Source organism: Zeugodacus cucurbitae, chromosome 2 (assembly GCF_028554725.1).
Source record: "Zeugodacus cucurbitae isolate PBARC_wt_2022May chromosome 2, idZeuCucr1.2, whole genome shotgun sequence".
NCBI lineage: Eukaryota > Metazoa > Arthropoda > Insecta > Diptera > Tephritidae > Zeugodacus > Zeugodacus cucurbitae.
The window spans coordinates 20015821-20030971 of NC_071667.1; the positions used below are offsets into that span (position 1 = coordinate 20015821).

General features: G+C 41.3%; 1 protein-coding gene across 1 annotated transcript; it reads left to right on the forward strand.

Moving 5' to 3' along the window:
- Positions 1-12127: 12127 nt before the first annotated feature.
- LOC105217835 (enhancer of split mbeta protein) lies at positions 12128-13464 on the forward strand. Its single transcript, XM_011193060.3, has one exon. The coding sequence runs from the start codon at positions 12378-12380 to the stop codon at positions 13029-13031; it is 654 nt and encodes a 217-aa protein (XP_011191362.1). The 5' UTR covers positions 12128-12377; the 3' UTR covers positions 13032-13464.
- The last annotated feature ends 1687 nt before the right edge of the window (positions 13465-15151 follow it).

Consider the following 15151-nt stretch of genomic DNA (forward strand, 5'->3'; position numbering starts at 1 on the left):
AGCTTAAAGAGGTGGCAATAGCACTCGGCTATATTAAATTTTTTCAGTTATGCTAATAATGAGGAGAATTAAAAAGAAATATTTAAGTTAGATCGACTGTATAAAACTAATTAAGGATCACTACCGATAGTATTACAGAGTGATTGCTTTCAAGGTTTGGTAAACGCGCAAACTTTTCGAGTCCGCTTTTGATAAGCTCAAACTTAGAAATATAGTAAAATTCTTTCGCTTTTATGTCAATCGGAATGTTTCTAATTGGACCAAATACATTGATTTTGTTGCTATGTGGTAGTACTGTATTTGGCCTAGGCACCGCTTACGCGATTATAGATGCATCTATAAGAGCGAGCCTTTGATTTCTCCTTCTTGAAATCTGGCGCTAATCGTCGCTCTCCACCTGGTCTTTCCAACGTAGTGTAGACCTTCCTTTCCCGGGTACTACATCGAAGACTTTCAAAGCTGGAATGATTTCTTCCCTCGGAGAACATGACTTTTTTTATTTGCTGAACTATGTCAATGTCGTCGTATAAGTCGTACAGCTTATCGTTCCATCGTCTGCGGTATTCGCCGTTGCAAATGTTCAAAAGACCATAAATCTGGCGCAGAACCCCTCTCTCGAAAACTCCAAGAATCGTCTAATAGGATGTAGTCGTCTTCTACACTTCTGCACCATACATTACTAACGGCGCGGTTGTTGTTTCCGATGATATCAATATCAGCCAACAGCTCTTACAAAAGGTTGTACCTTTTCTATTTAGCTCTGCTGCTCTTATTATTTTCTCCAGTAATAGATTGAAGAAGTTGCACGATAGTGCGTCACCCTGTTTGAAACCGCGTTTGCTATCGAACGACTCTGAGAGGTTCTTCCCGATCTTGACGGAGCTTTTGGTATTGCTTAACGTCAGTTTACACAGCAGTATTAGTTTTGCTGACTCAGAAAACTCAGCGACATAGAGATAGCTCCTTTTCGTGGTAGCGAACGCAGCTTTAAAATCAATGAAAAGGTGGTGTGTATCGATTATTTTTCTTTCGTAAAAAAAGAGACGAAATTTTACTTTCATAGCTTATCTGTCAATTTTGAATTTCATGACTATCGAGTATATCGTTGCCACAAATGCTGATAGCCGGGTCTGAAAGCTAACTCAACCATGCAAGTTCTTCGGTATGTACTGTCTTACTGGGAGCTAATAATCCCGAAACATCATCTGATGATCAGTAAAAACTCTGTATATGTTTAAAGAAAGGCGAAAGCCCTTTAGGATATCATAAAAACAAATTGCACATCTTCTCCAACCCTGAAAGTATGCTACATTTTTACAAAACCTATTACAACCACTTCTTTTTTACGCTGTTTTCTGGTCGTCCACAATTAACTCTCACAGCGTTATAAGTTTTTTAGAGCTCGCTTCTATGCTCTCAGAATTAGGCTTTCTACAATTCATCTGGTATTTTTAGTAGTTCTTTGTGGTAGTTCCATCTAATTTCTACATCAATGATCATACAATCCTGTCGTCATATAAGTTTGCCTTGATCGTTTGCATTGAATACATTCATAACAATAAGATTATAAGTGTGCACAAATAAAAAGAACAAATTTGTGCTCGCCAAAACACATGTCGATCGATCAACTTCAGATGCGCCATTCTCTCAAATCGCTACACTATTCCACTAGTAACCCCTAGCTCCCCATATCCACTGTCCTTGAGCTTTACCGATTGGGCACGCAGGTGCTGCACCGCAACCCCACTATCTATGCAGCAGCGCACGTCTATCTAGTGTGGAGCCACAGAATTTGCAGTTAATAATATTTAATTGGCAGTTATAGGGGATACACTCATATGCTTAATGACATAGTCATTTTACCCAGATTGCATGACAAGCTCGACTTGAAGTCGAAGCAATGCAATTAGGGTGCAAATGTACATACAATTTAGATTGGGAATGCGTTAAAGGGCGGTTCATTCTCAACTCTGTCGATGGGCCATACAGATAAGCATCACGTTGACTCGGTTCTTTGTTCTTATGGCTGTGTCTTCGTTCAGTATGTAAATGCACGGTTAAATGCGTAGCACGGTAAGCAAAGTACCATAATATCTTTAGCTTGACAGGTGGTTTCGAGTGAAATAAATAAACTGGCGTGATTGGTTGTGGATCAGGATTACCAAGCATGCGCTTCCATCGTATGTAAATATCTATATATCGCATGCAGTGGCAAATTAATGGTTGAGAAGTGAAAAAATGAAATAATGTTAATGATTGGCGTGTCCTTAAAGGCTGTAAACTACAAGTTACTGCTTCATTTTGCTGTCAAGTAGAATTTTAAAGTATGCGTTCATCATCTCAACGCTGATTGTGAAAATTAATGCTCATGCAAACTCATGCACGACATGGCATAATGCTTCTGTACATCGCAAACATATGTACATAATATGTATATACATATGACTATCAGCGGGTTCACCGCAAAATCTATAAATTTTAAGCACCTTTACGGCTGTTTCATCAGTCGTTCTCTCATTTCTCAAAAGGTTAAGTTTAGAAAAATGTCAGTGTGTTTCGAATCGGACACTCGGAGGCTCGAATCCTTTGATTTGATGCTCATGCTAACACTTGGGAGTTAATCTATAAGAGAGTACAACTGCTGGCGTACGCCGATGATATTGATATCATCGTAAGCAAGAATGGGTCTGGAGTTGAATAAGGTCAAGACGAAATATCTCCTGTCATCAAACGAACAGTCAGCGCACTCTAGTTTGACTCCCACGTCACTGTTGATAGTCATAACTTTTAACTTTGACTCTGACGAAATCTAGCGCAGAATCACTCTTGCCAACAGGTGGTACTTTGGACTGAGTAGGTAATTGAAAAGTAAAGTCCTCTCTCGACGAACCAAAATCAAACTCTATAAGTCGCTCATCATTCCCGTTCTGTTTTATGGTGCAGAAGCGTAGACGACATCCGATGAGATGAGACTAGGAGTTTTCGAGAAGAAAGTTTTACGCAAGAGTTATGGTCCTCAGAACATTGGCAACGGCGAATACCGCAGACGATAGAACGATGAGCTGTACGAGTTATACGAGGACATTGAAATATAATAGTTCAGCGACAGCGGCTACGCTAGCTAGGTCATGTTGTCCGCATGAACGAAAACACTCCAGATTTGAAAGTGTTCGATACAGTACCCGCTGGAGGAAGCCGCGGAAGAGGGCGACCTCCGCTCCGTTGGAAAGACCAAGGGGGAAGTGACTTGGCATCACTTCAAGCAGCGACAAACAGCAAAACGGAGAAATGAATGGCGCGCTCGGCTTGATTCGGCTATAACAGGCTAAACGGTTTCTTTACCAATTACACACAGTTTGGTCATGTCGGACACTTGAATGCTCGGCGGCTCAAGTCGACGATTTGTTTACACTCAGATTTTTATCCACGATCTACCGAGTGGAAATTACATATCCTAGCGAATGTGAATATGTTTCCTTTATTAAGCATATATATATGACTCTTCAGAAGTTTTCTTCACTAATTCTAAGAAGTTTTTACATTCCAATCGGGTTTAGTGTCTATCCAACGGCTATTCCAAGCCGATATATTAATATCTTCCTCGAAACTTCCCAAATCTCATAAGCTCCTTTCTCTATTTCTATTCTCTATTGAATTAAACTAAAGTCGTACTTAGTGAAATCTTTGCCTCCCTAATTTTTTTTAATGAACGCACCTTACTTAATCTTACTGGACACTGGACCCTACTCAGCTGATGCTGTTTATAATAAATTATATTGTGTATATTTCGTTGTTTACTGTATATTGTAAGTTATAAATCACTGGCTAATAATAGCACTGATTAAAGCACGCTCATAATCCGATTATGATCACTAAAATGTTTTCCAAGAAATTCATTAATATACAACTAGTATTACAGCTCTATTTCACATTTCCTCATGATTATTCATCAACTCAATTGGCGTGTCATCGTAGTTAATATATTTTGTATGTGTGTTTGTATTTATTTACCATTTTTATCTTCATGATTTCTTGATGTTTATTCGTTTCGGCATTTTCACAGTGAAATATAAGCGACAGCTTATCAGGTACTATGTTAGGGTGGTTCAGTTTTTTCTGATATTCTTTTTTAACTTTTTTGTGATGTAAAGAACGGCTAATATGGTATATAAGTGATCTAGTACGTATTATCTGTACTAATGGCTACAACTTGGCAAGTTTTGCTGAATTTTCTTACCTGATTCGTTTTTGTTAATTTGTAGGGCCTTTTAAACTTTAAAACACCAGATATCGTGGTTTACTTTTGCTTTTCTACTTCAGTCGACTTCGCCTTTCATAGAGTAAAATATACTCATTATGAGCCTTTAGAAGCTATAAGTAGTTTAATTTGTCATAAAATTATTATGGCACTTTGTTTGTGATATTATCTAGTATCGATAAGAAAAAATTTCAGGGAGTAATTTCTGACGCTTAAGGGGTTAAAGCTTTGACCTCCCTCATTTTACTACAGTAAGGCCGCTACTTAGTATTCATTTTGCAAATAAATTAGATGCGAGTTAATAGATGACAAGAGTCAAAGCCATAAACTTAGTGTCATATGGGTTGGTGAGAGGCTCTAATGGCTGCAATTGTTTCCGTCTGAGTCCAATGATGTTGTTCCCGCATACTTGCGCGATGCTTTGAAGATACATACATCATTTTAAGCGTATATTTTTTGGATACCGTTTAGGAAAGAACGAATGAGGTAGGATCTACCATCTGCTTGAGCCCCATACTGGATTCTAGTACCATAATTTAAAGGTACCTAGCAGAATAGAATCGATGGAGACTATTATGTGGCTTTAAGAAATGAGTAAGCTTATTTTACTTGCAGACTGGCAAATTTTAACATTTTTATTAATGTTCGAAAAATGTTACTCACCCTAATAAGTATCATTTACATATATTTACTTTCGTAAGAATTGAAATAAACACAATGAAACTGAATATACTTAGGTTAATACATATAAATACCAGTCAATATTGGAGAACCGAAAGCAAACAGAAAAACAAATTTGTATATTTCACAATGTTGCCCCATAACATTACTGAGGCGGGGGGCTACATTTCCGTTTGCGCAATCTTCTCAATCTCATTGCGCTTCTTGGAATTACCGATGAGTGCAGACCGTCTCCGTGCGGCGGCAAACTAATCACTTGACCACTCATAAGCCAGATAGTTCGTGAAATCAATTCATTTAGTTGATTTTAATTTGTTTACGCTCTTGGACTATGGCTTTGTTTTGGAAAACAAATTTATTTATAGGTACATATACATATGTACATACATGTGTATGTTTGTGTAGATCAGCATTGGCACGTGTACATGGCGTTCAACGATCATAGATCAACAACATTGATTCAGAGAGTCACACATACCAACATACATATGTACATACAAGTAGGTTTTTGCCGACCTCGTCTCTCTTTCTCTTTATTACTTGCCGCCCGCACTTCAGTCAACTGACTCTTACGGTACTTTTGTTTTACGGTTATGCTTAACGTCATTTACGTCAGCTCAAACTGATTGGATATTTTGTGAGATTACTCGGTGTCATTTGTTTTTGGAACTCTTTCGAACTGGACTAGATTTTGACGATAGCCCGATTCGTCGTATGAACTTTGCTCTGAAGTTGACTTAGATATTTCATGCGAATGTCGTTCAGTGTTTGTTGAAAGACTGTCGCATTCGATATCCCGTCGGTATAGTCCTGTAGGTCGCCGACGTATTTCAGGAACGTACTCTTGGTGGCACTGGAATGCGGCTCGGATTAGAGTAAGTGAAAGATTTCTATGAAAGCATCCCAACAAAACTGTCTGGATAGAATTTCGTTTCACAGGTAGCATATGGGCCTCATTATGGAGGTCCTCGACTGGAGACATCAAAAGGCAACCTGTGGCTGTCCGAAGAACGGTATTTTGACAAGTTTCCTGCTACGTCCTACTGCACCCAGGAAATTATTGTCTTCCTAAATTGGATAAACTTAAATATTAACGTAAATGCAGTCATAAAAAACTACTCTCTAAATTTAGTAAGCTAAAAGATTCCGGTTTCGAAGAAGCTATAGAACCAATATGTGGTATTTTCAATGTACCGCAGTACAATGCACTCTTGTTTCACAGGTTGATCTGGATAATTCTTTTGTATCGAATTAACCAGCGTGCTTTTTTATTATTATTTCAAATACTATATTTATATACATATCTGATCATGTGGACCCATCAAATCCGTCCATAGAATAATAGTAGTCAGTATTTGCGATTCGTATGACAATCGTATAATCAAATACAAAGTATTAACAAACCGCTCTCAGATCTCGACTCTCAGCTGAGTTGTAGTTTCAATTTATGAACTGGTTTCGCATACTACTGCAAGCTCTTCTCTTGTAGGTGATGCTGTTTTTATTTATTGTCGTGTTTTATACACGTACTTGTCCGGTACAAATAAGTGTGGTGTATTAAAGCATTTGAGAATTCAGACGGGCGCTTGTACCGACAGACTATCAGACAGACGAACGGTCTTATGCCTGGTCGGACAAACCGACAGCGTGCGGATGGATGAATAGCGTCAGTACATTAAACTGTGGTCTGTGTCCACAAGCAACGCTACATCATGCTTGCATGCATTTAGTAGATGCCCAACTACGTCAGCAGCGACCTCCCTAAGCCAAGTCAAAGCCAACCAGAGTTCGACTCACGCTACAGTGTTGTTGTGTATGCATATGTCTATAGTTGGTGCGCTCAAGCCGCGCAACGAGCTGAGATAAAACAGAGCACTGCAGAGTAGGAGAGGATAGGGTAGGGTAGGGTAGGGCAAGACACAGTCCCCAGACATGGTTTGGCATGCCGCGTGAGCATGGGCTAGTCCGCGTTATGCCGTCGCGCTGCCACTCGTTTTCCATCAAGATAAAATTTGACAGCAATGAAGCGACTGGCACGAGCTCGGTTCCCACGGTCTGAACGCCACATTTTTTTATGTTTTATTTTTTTCGCTTTTGTTTTTCATTTTTGTTTCTTTATTGCTTTAGTGTATGAATGTGTATGTGTATTGTCTTGGGCACGTCAATAAGCTGCATTGCGCACAGCGCGCACGATCAGTTGTTGTTATTTTGATTGTGTTTTGTGTATTGTTGTTACTTGGAATTGAAGCGTACGCGCTTTGTGTTGTTTCTTTTTCTGATTTTGTTGCGCAGCGTCGGCTTGGGCTTTTTGTATTTGTATTTCAATATTTTTGTTTTTATTGCGCTTCATTAACATTGCTATTTGTTGTAAAATTATATTTTTGTTGTTCTTGTTGTTTTGTTGATCTTTGCTTTTGTTGTTGATGGCGTGTGCTCGTACATAAGTGGACGCTGTTGTACATATCTATGTATGTATATATGTTTGTGTAGCTGTCAACGCTGCTGTCATGCCGCGCAGCGCGTCATACATGAGGTGGGGCAGTGAGGCGTTGCTGTGCCGCGTTGCGAAGCGTTGTGTGGTGTGCGACGCGTTGCTGTAATAAATTAATTCAGCATTTAATAACGAACTGAAGCTGCAACAAGCACAACTACAACAGCAGTAAACAGCACATGCCAGCCCCATTGCCACCGATTTCAAATGCTAAAAGCAATGTGAGAAGCGCACCGCCCCACTTTACGCCAATATCATATTGATGCTAAGCCCTGTGTGCTGTGAATTGAGCTGAATTGAAAGCTGTTGTTAGTGCGCCATGTTGGTTTTGTAATATTGTTGTCGTTTATTAACTGTATGCGCGTTAGTCATGGTGGACTGTTGGCTGACTGTCGGCGACGGTGGGTGGTTGACGCGCGCAACTACAATGGCAGCCGCGCGTGCGTATGCCGCCGGCAATCAAGTCGTTTAATAACAGCATTGCCACAGGGCGCTGTTCAGTAAATGTGTTAAATGGACAGCAAGCAGCATCCGAAAGCTTTTGCGCGTTCACTTTCAAAATTATTAAAAAATAATAAACAATACGCGTATAACAGAAAAAATTGTATTGAAAAATTAATGGTTATGGAAATATGTTGCTTTATTGATATGAAAATTAGTTTACATATGTATGTATTGTTTATTGTTTTCTTAGCGGCTTTTTAGATTCTGCCGCATAAGCAAATGGACGCGCATGCGTATAAGTAATACATTTATTAATATGTGAACTCTTTTATGTATCTATTGACCCCACTTTAGCGCTACTTCTTTGTACTTTTCAGTTTTACTTTTTGTTATTTTTTTTCTGTTTTTGTTTTGCCTTCAGCGCGCGCTGACTTCATAACAAATTTATTTTAACAACTGTGAAAAAATTAATGCGAGTATACAATCAGTCAGCCAGCACTGCACAGCTTATGAGAGCGCGCCGCATGCTCTCCTTGCGTTCAGAAGAATAAAAAAAAAATAAATTAATAAAAATCTACAAATAAAAAAGCTAATCATAGTTAATTTCAATAACATCTGTTCAAATCGTTGTTGTGCGCACGTGCCGCCACACCACCACAACGCCACTTACTTATATTACGCTAATTGTTCAATGAAATGGCAACGCATGCGCGCGTGTTTCACTGAATTCGCACAGTGGTCACAAACACTAGCAGACTTAAGAATAAGAGTAGAATAGTACTAATGTAGAAAATTAGTTTTCGAAGTCAGTGTAAACAGGACGAGGGTACTACATCTAGTAAAAAAAAGATACCTGCACGATATTCTAAACCCTGTTAACCTTATTCGACTTATATTTTTTCTGAACTGGGCGTCTTTTAGATGATCTAATTGTATCGAGAATTCACTTAGATAAGAAGGGTGATCAATTTCGAGGTTCCCTACTTTTTAAAAGGAAAAAACACAGACATTGTAAATTTAATTGGGAATGTTTATTATCATTCGAAAGAACATTTTTTGGCATTTATTTTTTAAGATTAACTTTTTTCAAATGTTGGCCACTGAATCGAAGTGGGATTGTCCACATAGACTTTAGGCTTTACATATCCCCACAGAAAAAAGTCTAACGGTGTGATATCACACGTTCTTGGATGCTAATGGATCGGCCCAAAACGTGAAATTATCTGCTTATCGAAGTGTTCTCTCAATAAATCCATTGATTGATGCGAAGTGGCGCCGTCTTGTTGAAACCAAAAGTGGCCGAGATCATGAGGATCAATTTCAGACAACTAATTGTCGGTTATGATGGCGCTATAACAGTCGCTATAACAGTCGCTATTGATGGTTACGTTCTATACGGCATCATTTGTTTTTAATATGGATCGATGAGAACAACACCCGTTGCTAAAATTACAGCTTTTGAATGTTTTCAGGTTGTTTATCGTCGCAAATGCGGCAATTTGAGCCAAAAATGGGTCTTCGGGTCTTCTTGGAACTCGAGCGGCTTCAGTTCTTGCACAAGCCGTATTTTGTACACTTTCAATTTTATGATCTCGACGTAAAATGCGCCAAGTCCGAGCTGCTGCGATCAACGTCGAATAGACTCTCCATGGTCTTCGTTTACACTCAGCTACGGCTACGGCTGCTATATTTTCTTCAATGCGTGCTGGACGTGGTCTATTCGGTCGAATATTATCCAATAATGAATCCTGGGTCTCAAGATGATCAAGATCATATTTTTTGCTGACTTCTGCTTTGGGAATTTTGGATATTTGGAAACAAGTTCTCAAACCAAGAATCATTGAATTGAAAGCTCAGCGGTAGATAAGATCCCAACAGATCTATATGAGACGTCAACTTAGTATTCAAATACATTCGAGCTTAGGTCTTCTTATTAAATAGCAACTACGACCAGTCGAACGAACCGCTCAAACCGAAGCGATGAACACGTGTGTCCACAAACGCCCACGGTCCGTTGCTACTTATTTTCGTGGCATAGGAAAATCTCTGCAAATTACTATTGTTGTTGTTGCATTTGTCAAATTGTTATACAGCATAATTGCTGTAGTTGTTGTAGTTATATAAAGTAGCACATATGATTTGCATTCCATAAGTGCAAATACACAATCGTCAAACGGCAGCCATACAACGCGACTGCAATGCGCACGCGTGCGAATTTACAAATACTAAAGCTGGTAAAATGGCAAACTTGTTGCAGTTGCACGACCAATGACGTTGCCAGCTAGCATAAGACTCGTGTCTGTAAAATGCTGCAAGCAATACACACGTCATTTATGGAATATACACGAGTCACAAGGCTGATGACGAGGGCGGGGGACACACTCGTACACGGCACGGTTGCAGCTGATAATCGGCGCGCTTGTGCCAAATAGCGGCGTTATTGCCATCCATGTTATTGCTGATGTTGTTGTAATTTTAGCGTGTGCTAAAGACAGCACCCGAGCGGCAAGCAACCCACTTTTCCGCGTGGCAGACAACAAGCACAAGTTTGTAGTTAGCGGCGCGCCAAAAAGTACGAAACAGCATGAAAGGGTATTGCAGAAACTGCTGGTGTTGCTACATTGGTGCCACACAATGGAAGCGCTCAACGCGAAAAAGCAGCGCGAAATGGCAATCAAGAATAATATAAAAGGCAAAACAAGGCTGACGCGCTAGGAAGCAAGCACGCCTTGCCATGAGAATGCACGCGCGCACACAAACTTCCAGACATTCATACATGTAGATGCAGTGCAAACTAAACGACGCAGCAGCCAAAAGTCAGACAAGCCGGCCAACAGCACGAACTTGCAATGATCCATAAAGCGTTAAAAAATGCGATGACTATTCCACAATTATCGGCGTGCCACATCGTGCCGCAGCCACTGCCGTCGTCTGTCCGTTTGTCGGTCCTCATCATATAAGCAGCAAGCACTGACAAAGACCCAGCGCGCGCAAACAGAAGGAATCTCGGCAATGCATAAACGGGTTGGGACGGATGGAAGACGCGGCGCACGCGGCATATAATACCGGCAGCAGCAAGCAGCACAAGCCAAGAAAGCAAAAACAATAAGACAAAAATCATACAAAATAAAACTGAAACGTCTGCAAATAAGCGCACAAAGCCGCCAACCTAACCAACCAACTAGCGTTCATACAAGCCGCACACACTGGTTTAAAGTAATAAAGCAGCGGCAGCAGCAAATCTTAAGTGAGGCTAAAACGCGGTCGCGTATACTCTTACACAGTCGATATAAACGCGCATACTTCAACACAAATGAAATGAAATACAAACAGCTCGTTATGGATGGCAGGCATGTGCGCCACTGCCACTGCCGCACCAACCGCTTAACAATCAACGGCGCATGCAAGCAACCAACGCCGTAAGACAACGCCGCGCCGCGCCGCGCACCACTTAAGAGACCCCAATCAGGCAGTCATGCTGGCATCAGTCATTCAAGCAGCAGGCAAACAGCCACGGACAGACACACCCGTATAATGGAGTCAGTTGTGGTCGTAGCATGGGTATACCAAGGGGACGCCGTTGGCTGGCAGGGGGCAGCTGGCGGGTCGGCGGTGTGTTGGCAAGCCGTTGTCGTGAGAAATCGACTACACTCGACTTTCCCACGGTATAACAATCACAACACAACTTGACGACAACAGCAACGTAGACGGAGATGACGAGCGCGCGCGCTGACTCGTTCCACATTAATGCCGCTGTCGGCTAAGCCACTACAAAAATAAAAAAGCAACAACAACATTACTAAGAAGCAATATGCCTTGTCGTTGCATAAAAAGTGTGGAGGGGCGCGCGGTCGGACGGACGACAGTTTGGTTGTGTGTAGGGGAATTCATTGTGTGCAGGCAACGGAATGTCGACAAGCAAGGGGGGAGTTTATAAGTATGTTTGTATGTATTGGCTGCTTGTGTGCGACCGGATAAGTAAGCAGGCAAGTAGCAAGCAGGCGCGCGCAGTTTTATCGTGTGTGCGTGTGTGTATGGGTATGCGCGCCTTGGAAGACGTTAAGCGACGTCAGTTGAGAAGTGATACTTCAACTGCTTACTTAGTGTAATACATAATGGCACAAAGCCAGACCGTGCGGAGAGCGGTATGTGGTGGTTGGTGGTGTTAGCGCAGTGAGTGTACGGGTATTTTCTCATTCAGTCACTGAGTTCGACTACGTCACACAATTGTGGTGTTAGTGGTCGTTTGTGTTGTGTGTGTGTGCGCGCGCACTCTCTGCGATAAGCTCGAACATCGTCGCTCACTACGCTCTGAGGCTATAAAAGTCAGAGCACAGCGTTGTGTCTTAGCATTCATTGCAATAACGTTGTGCCAAGCGGACACGCGTAAAAGAATTTGAGACGCAAGTAAATTATACCTTTGGACTACAAGCGCGTCGCAAATAGAGCAGCAAATCAAAAGCAGTTAACTTGGATTAAATATAACAGTTGATCTCAGAAGCAATGGTACTCGAGATGGAGATGTCGAAAACCTATCAATACCGCAAAGTGATGAAACCAATGTTGGAGCGCAAACGGCGCGCGCGCATCAACAAGTGTTTGGATGAGCTGAAGGACATAATGGTCGAGTGCTTGACACAGGAGGGTGAACACATAACGCGACTCGAGAAGGCCGATATACTCGAACTAACCGTGGAGCATATGAAGAAATTGCGCGCACAAAAACAATTGCGTTTGGGCAGTAACAGTGTTGGCGCAGGCGCTGATGCCAAACTGTCAATAGCAGAAAGCTTCCGCGCCGGCTATGTACATGCCGCAAACGAGGTATCCAAAACCTTAGCCGCGCTACCCGGTGTCAATGTGGATTTGGGTACACAACTGATGAGCCAATTGGGACATCGTTTGAACTACCTGCAAGTTGTCGTGCCTAGTGTGCCGTTGACTGGTGTGCCAACAGCAGCGCAACATTTCATGCCCACACCAGTGGCGCAAGCAACGGCAGCAGCGCAATACTACAGCATGAGCGGCAGTGTGCGTAGTGAAACCAGCAGTCCTGTAGTCATCACACCACCACCATCCGAGTGTGGCAGCAGTGAAAGTGGTAGCTGCAGCCCGGCGCCCAGTGACACATATGGCGCTGTGTGGCGACCTTGGTGAATGTATGGCGCATAAGCAAGCAGACACAGTGATGCTACGCAAACAAAGTGGATCACTTGTGGGTTAATGAATTTAATTGGACGCGCCTAGCTTTTTGCTAGCGACGCGCAGTTGGTGTACTCGGCGTTGACTCAGCTGAAAGGACTAAACGCTGGTGGCTGCTACAAGTAGTGGACTACAAGATAATTGGGAATATTTGACTTCTCACAGCGCGGCGCAATGGCTTGACGCGCGTTGTGGTCGCGGCTTAAGTTTCTCAAAAACTAAGCGCCAGCTGGTAGAAAATTGTAAAAAGCTTAAATGTAAAACCTCGCATTTTAATATAGCAAAAACAATGGTAATCACAGGGAAACCAAGAATTTATTTAGCAATAAGAAATTATGAGAAATATAAAAAAAGCAATAAAAAATCGCTATAAAATTCACATAAAAAATATATGTCTCATTATTTAAATCGGTTCATCTGCTCTTCACAGATTTCAATTTCATGTAGGCCTTCGCATGGTATCGCTTCTTTCGAAAGAAGGTCTTGATCTCCTCGTTTAATTAATGCTGCGCGCTGACGTCGGCAAGTACGTCAATGCGCGTCACGCGCCAACCAAAGCGGACATTTGACTCTAAAATTCATTAATTATTTTGTTTTTGTTTTTCGGATCATCCGATACAAAAATATTCCCACACTACAAAAGCGACTCGACTCAACTTTAGCTAAGCCTGACTTGCGGAATTTCACAATCGGCGCAATGTCCGGTCGCACAAGAAAGGGCAAAACAAAAAAAAAATGGCACAACAACAAAGCGCGTTGTTTCTAATTTAGCAATCTGCTACGAATCTAAGCATGCTATGTTGCCTTTGATGTGCGTTAGGCTTGAGTCATAGATTGCTAACCCGTGCCAATTGAAAAACTGGTCAACTAACAAAGTGCGAATTTGCGCGCTACCAACACAGCGCTTCGCATGCTGGCGCGACGAAAATTCGCATGTAAGCGCATAGTAAAACAGTAACAACTACTAACTTTATAGGCTTGCGCGGTCTATCTAGCACACTAACTCGTAACACAAACACACACCAATCGCCAAGCAAACTTATTTCGCGATTTTCTGTAGCGCAATCAACAAGTATAATAAAAACGTTAATAACAATAACCGCATAACTATACAAAAGCACAGTCAAAGCAACAATAAAGTATAAAAATAAAAAGCAACAACCAAAGCACACACACACACAAAATATGGAATGGCAGTTAACGCGTCGCATGCCGCAAGCCTCAAGCGGAAGCGTGAGCCATTCATTGAAAAATTTTCCCACACTTTTGTGCGGTCGCGCTTAATGTGCGCCGTTGCCGTCGCATCGCACTTAATGACTTTCCAAGAACGAATACAAAAAAAAGCGAAAATAAAAACGCCACGCAAACTTAACTTATCGTTGCGCGCTACTACACACATACATAAATATGTATGAATAAACTTGTATGCGTGTTTACTTGTGCATGTGTAGCTCCAATTGCGGGTTTGCGCGGCGGCTACTGGTGCAGCGCATTTGTTCGCGCCTGTGCTGACCCACGTCGCGCGGTTCGCTGGTGGTCCGGTCTCTACGCGCAAGTCGGAAATATATGTACATATGTATGTGCTCGTGCGTTTGTCGTTTACAGCTGTGGATTATAAACTATAATCATTGGAAGCATTTAAATCACATATTAAAATAAGTTGCTTATCACATTTTGGCAGCAAAACTTGTTATCTGCATTTTTTCCTAAAGGATTTCCGTTTAAAGTTATTTTGTCAAAACAATTTTTTGGAAACAGTTTCTTTTTTATAACTTTTTCCGCCCCGCTTTTAGTATTCTGTGAAATGATAAAGTCACCTACAATTCTTGAAACAGTAAACTCTGTTTCTTTCAAAAATCGAGATTTCGCAAATTTGATTCGCTTTAAGCCCTAACTTAAACTCTACAGACAATAGGAACTACAGTAAACAAGCAGAGAAATGCCTTTAGGTTTTTCATTTGCTTGAAAAATCTTGTAGCTACATATATAGCTGTAGCTTTTCTTGTATAAATAATAATCTTTTAATCTTAAAGACTACATTTCTTGGTCGACACGAACTTATGACCCATCCGAAA

Excerpts from the sequence above, each read along its gene's own strand:
- LOC105217835 (XM_011193060.3), top strand. The coding sequence starts at position 12,378 with ATGGTACTCGAGATGGAGATGTCGAAAACCTATCAATACCGCAAAGTG.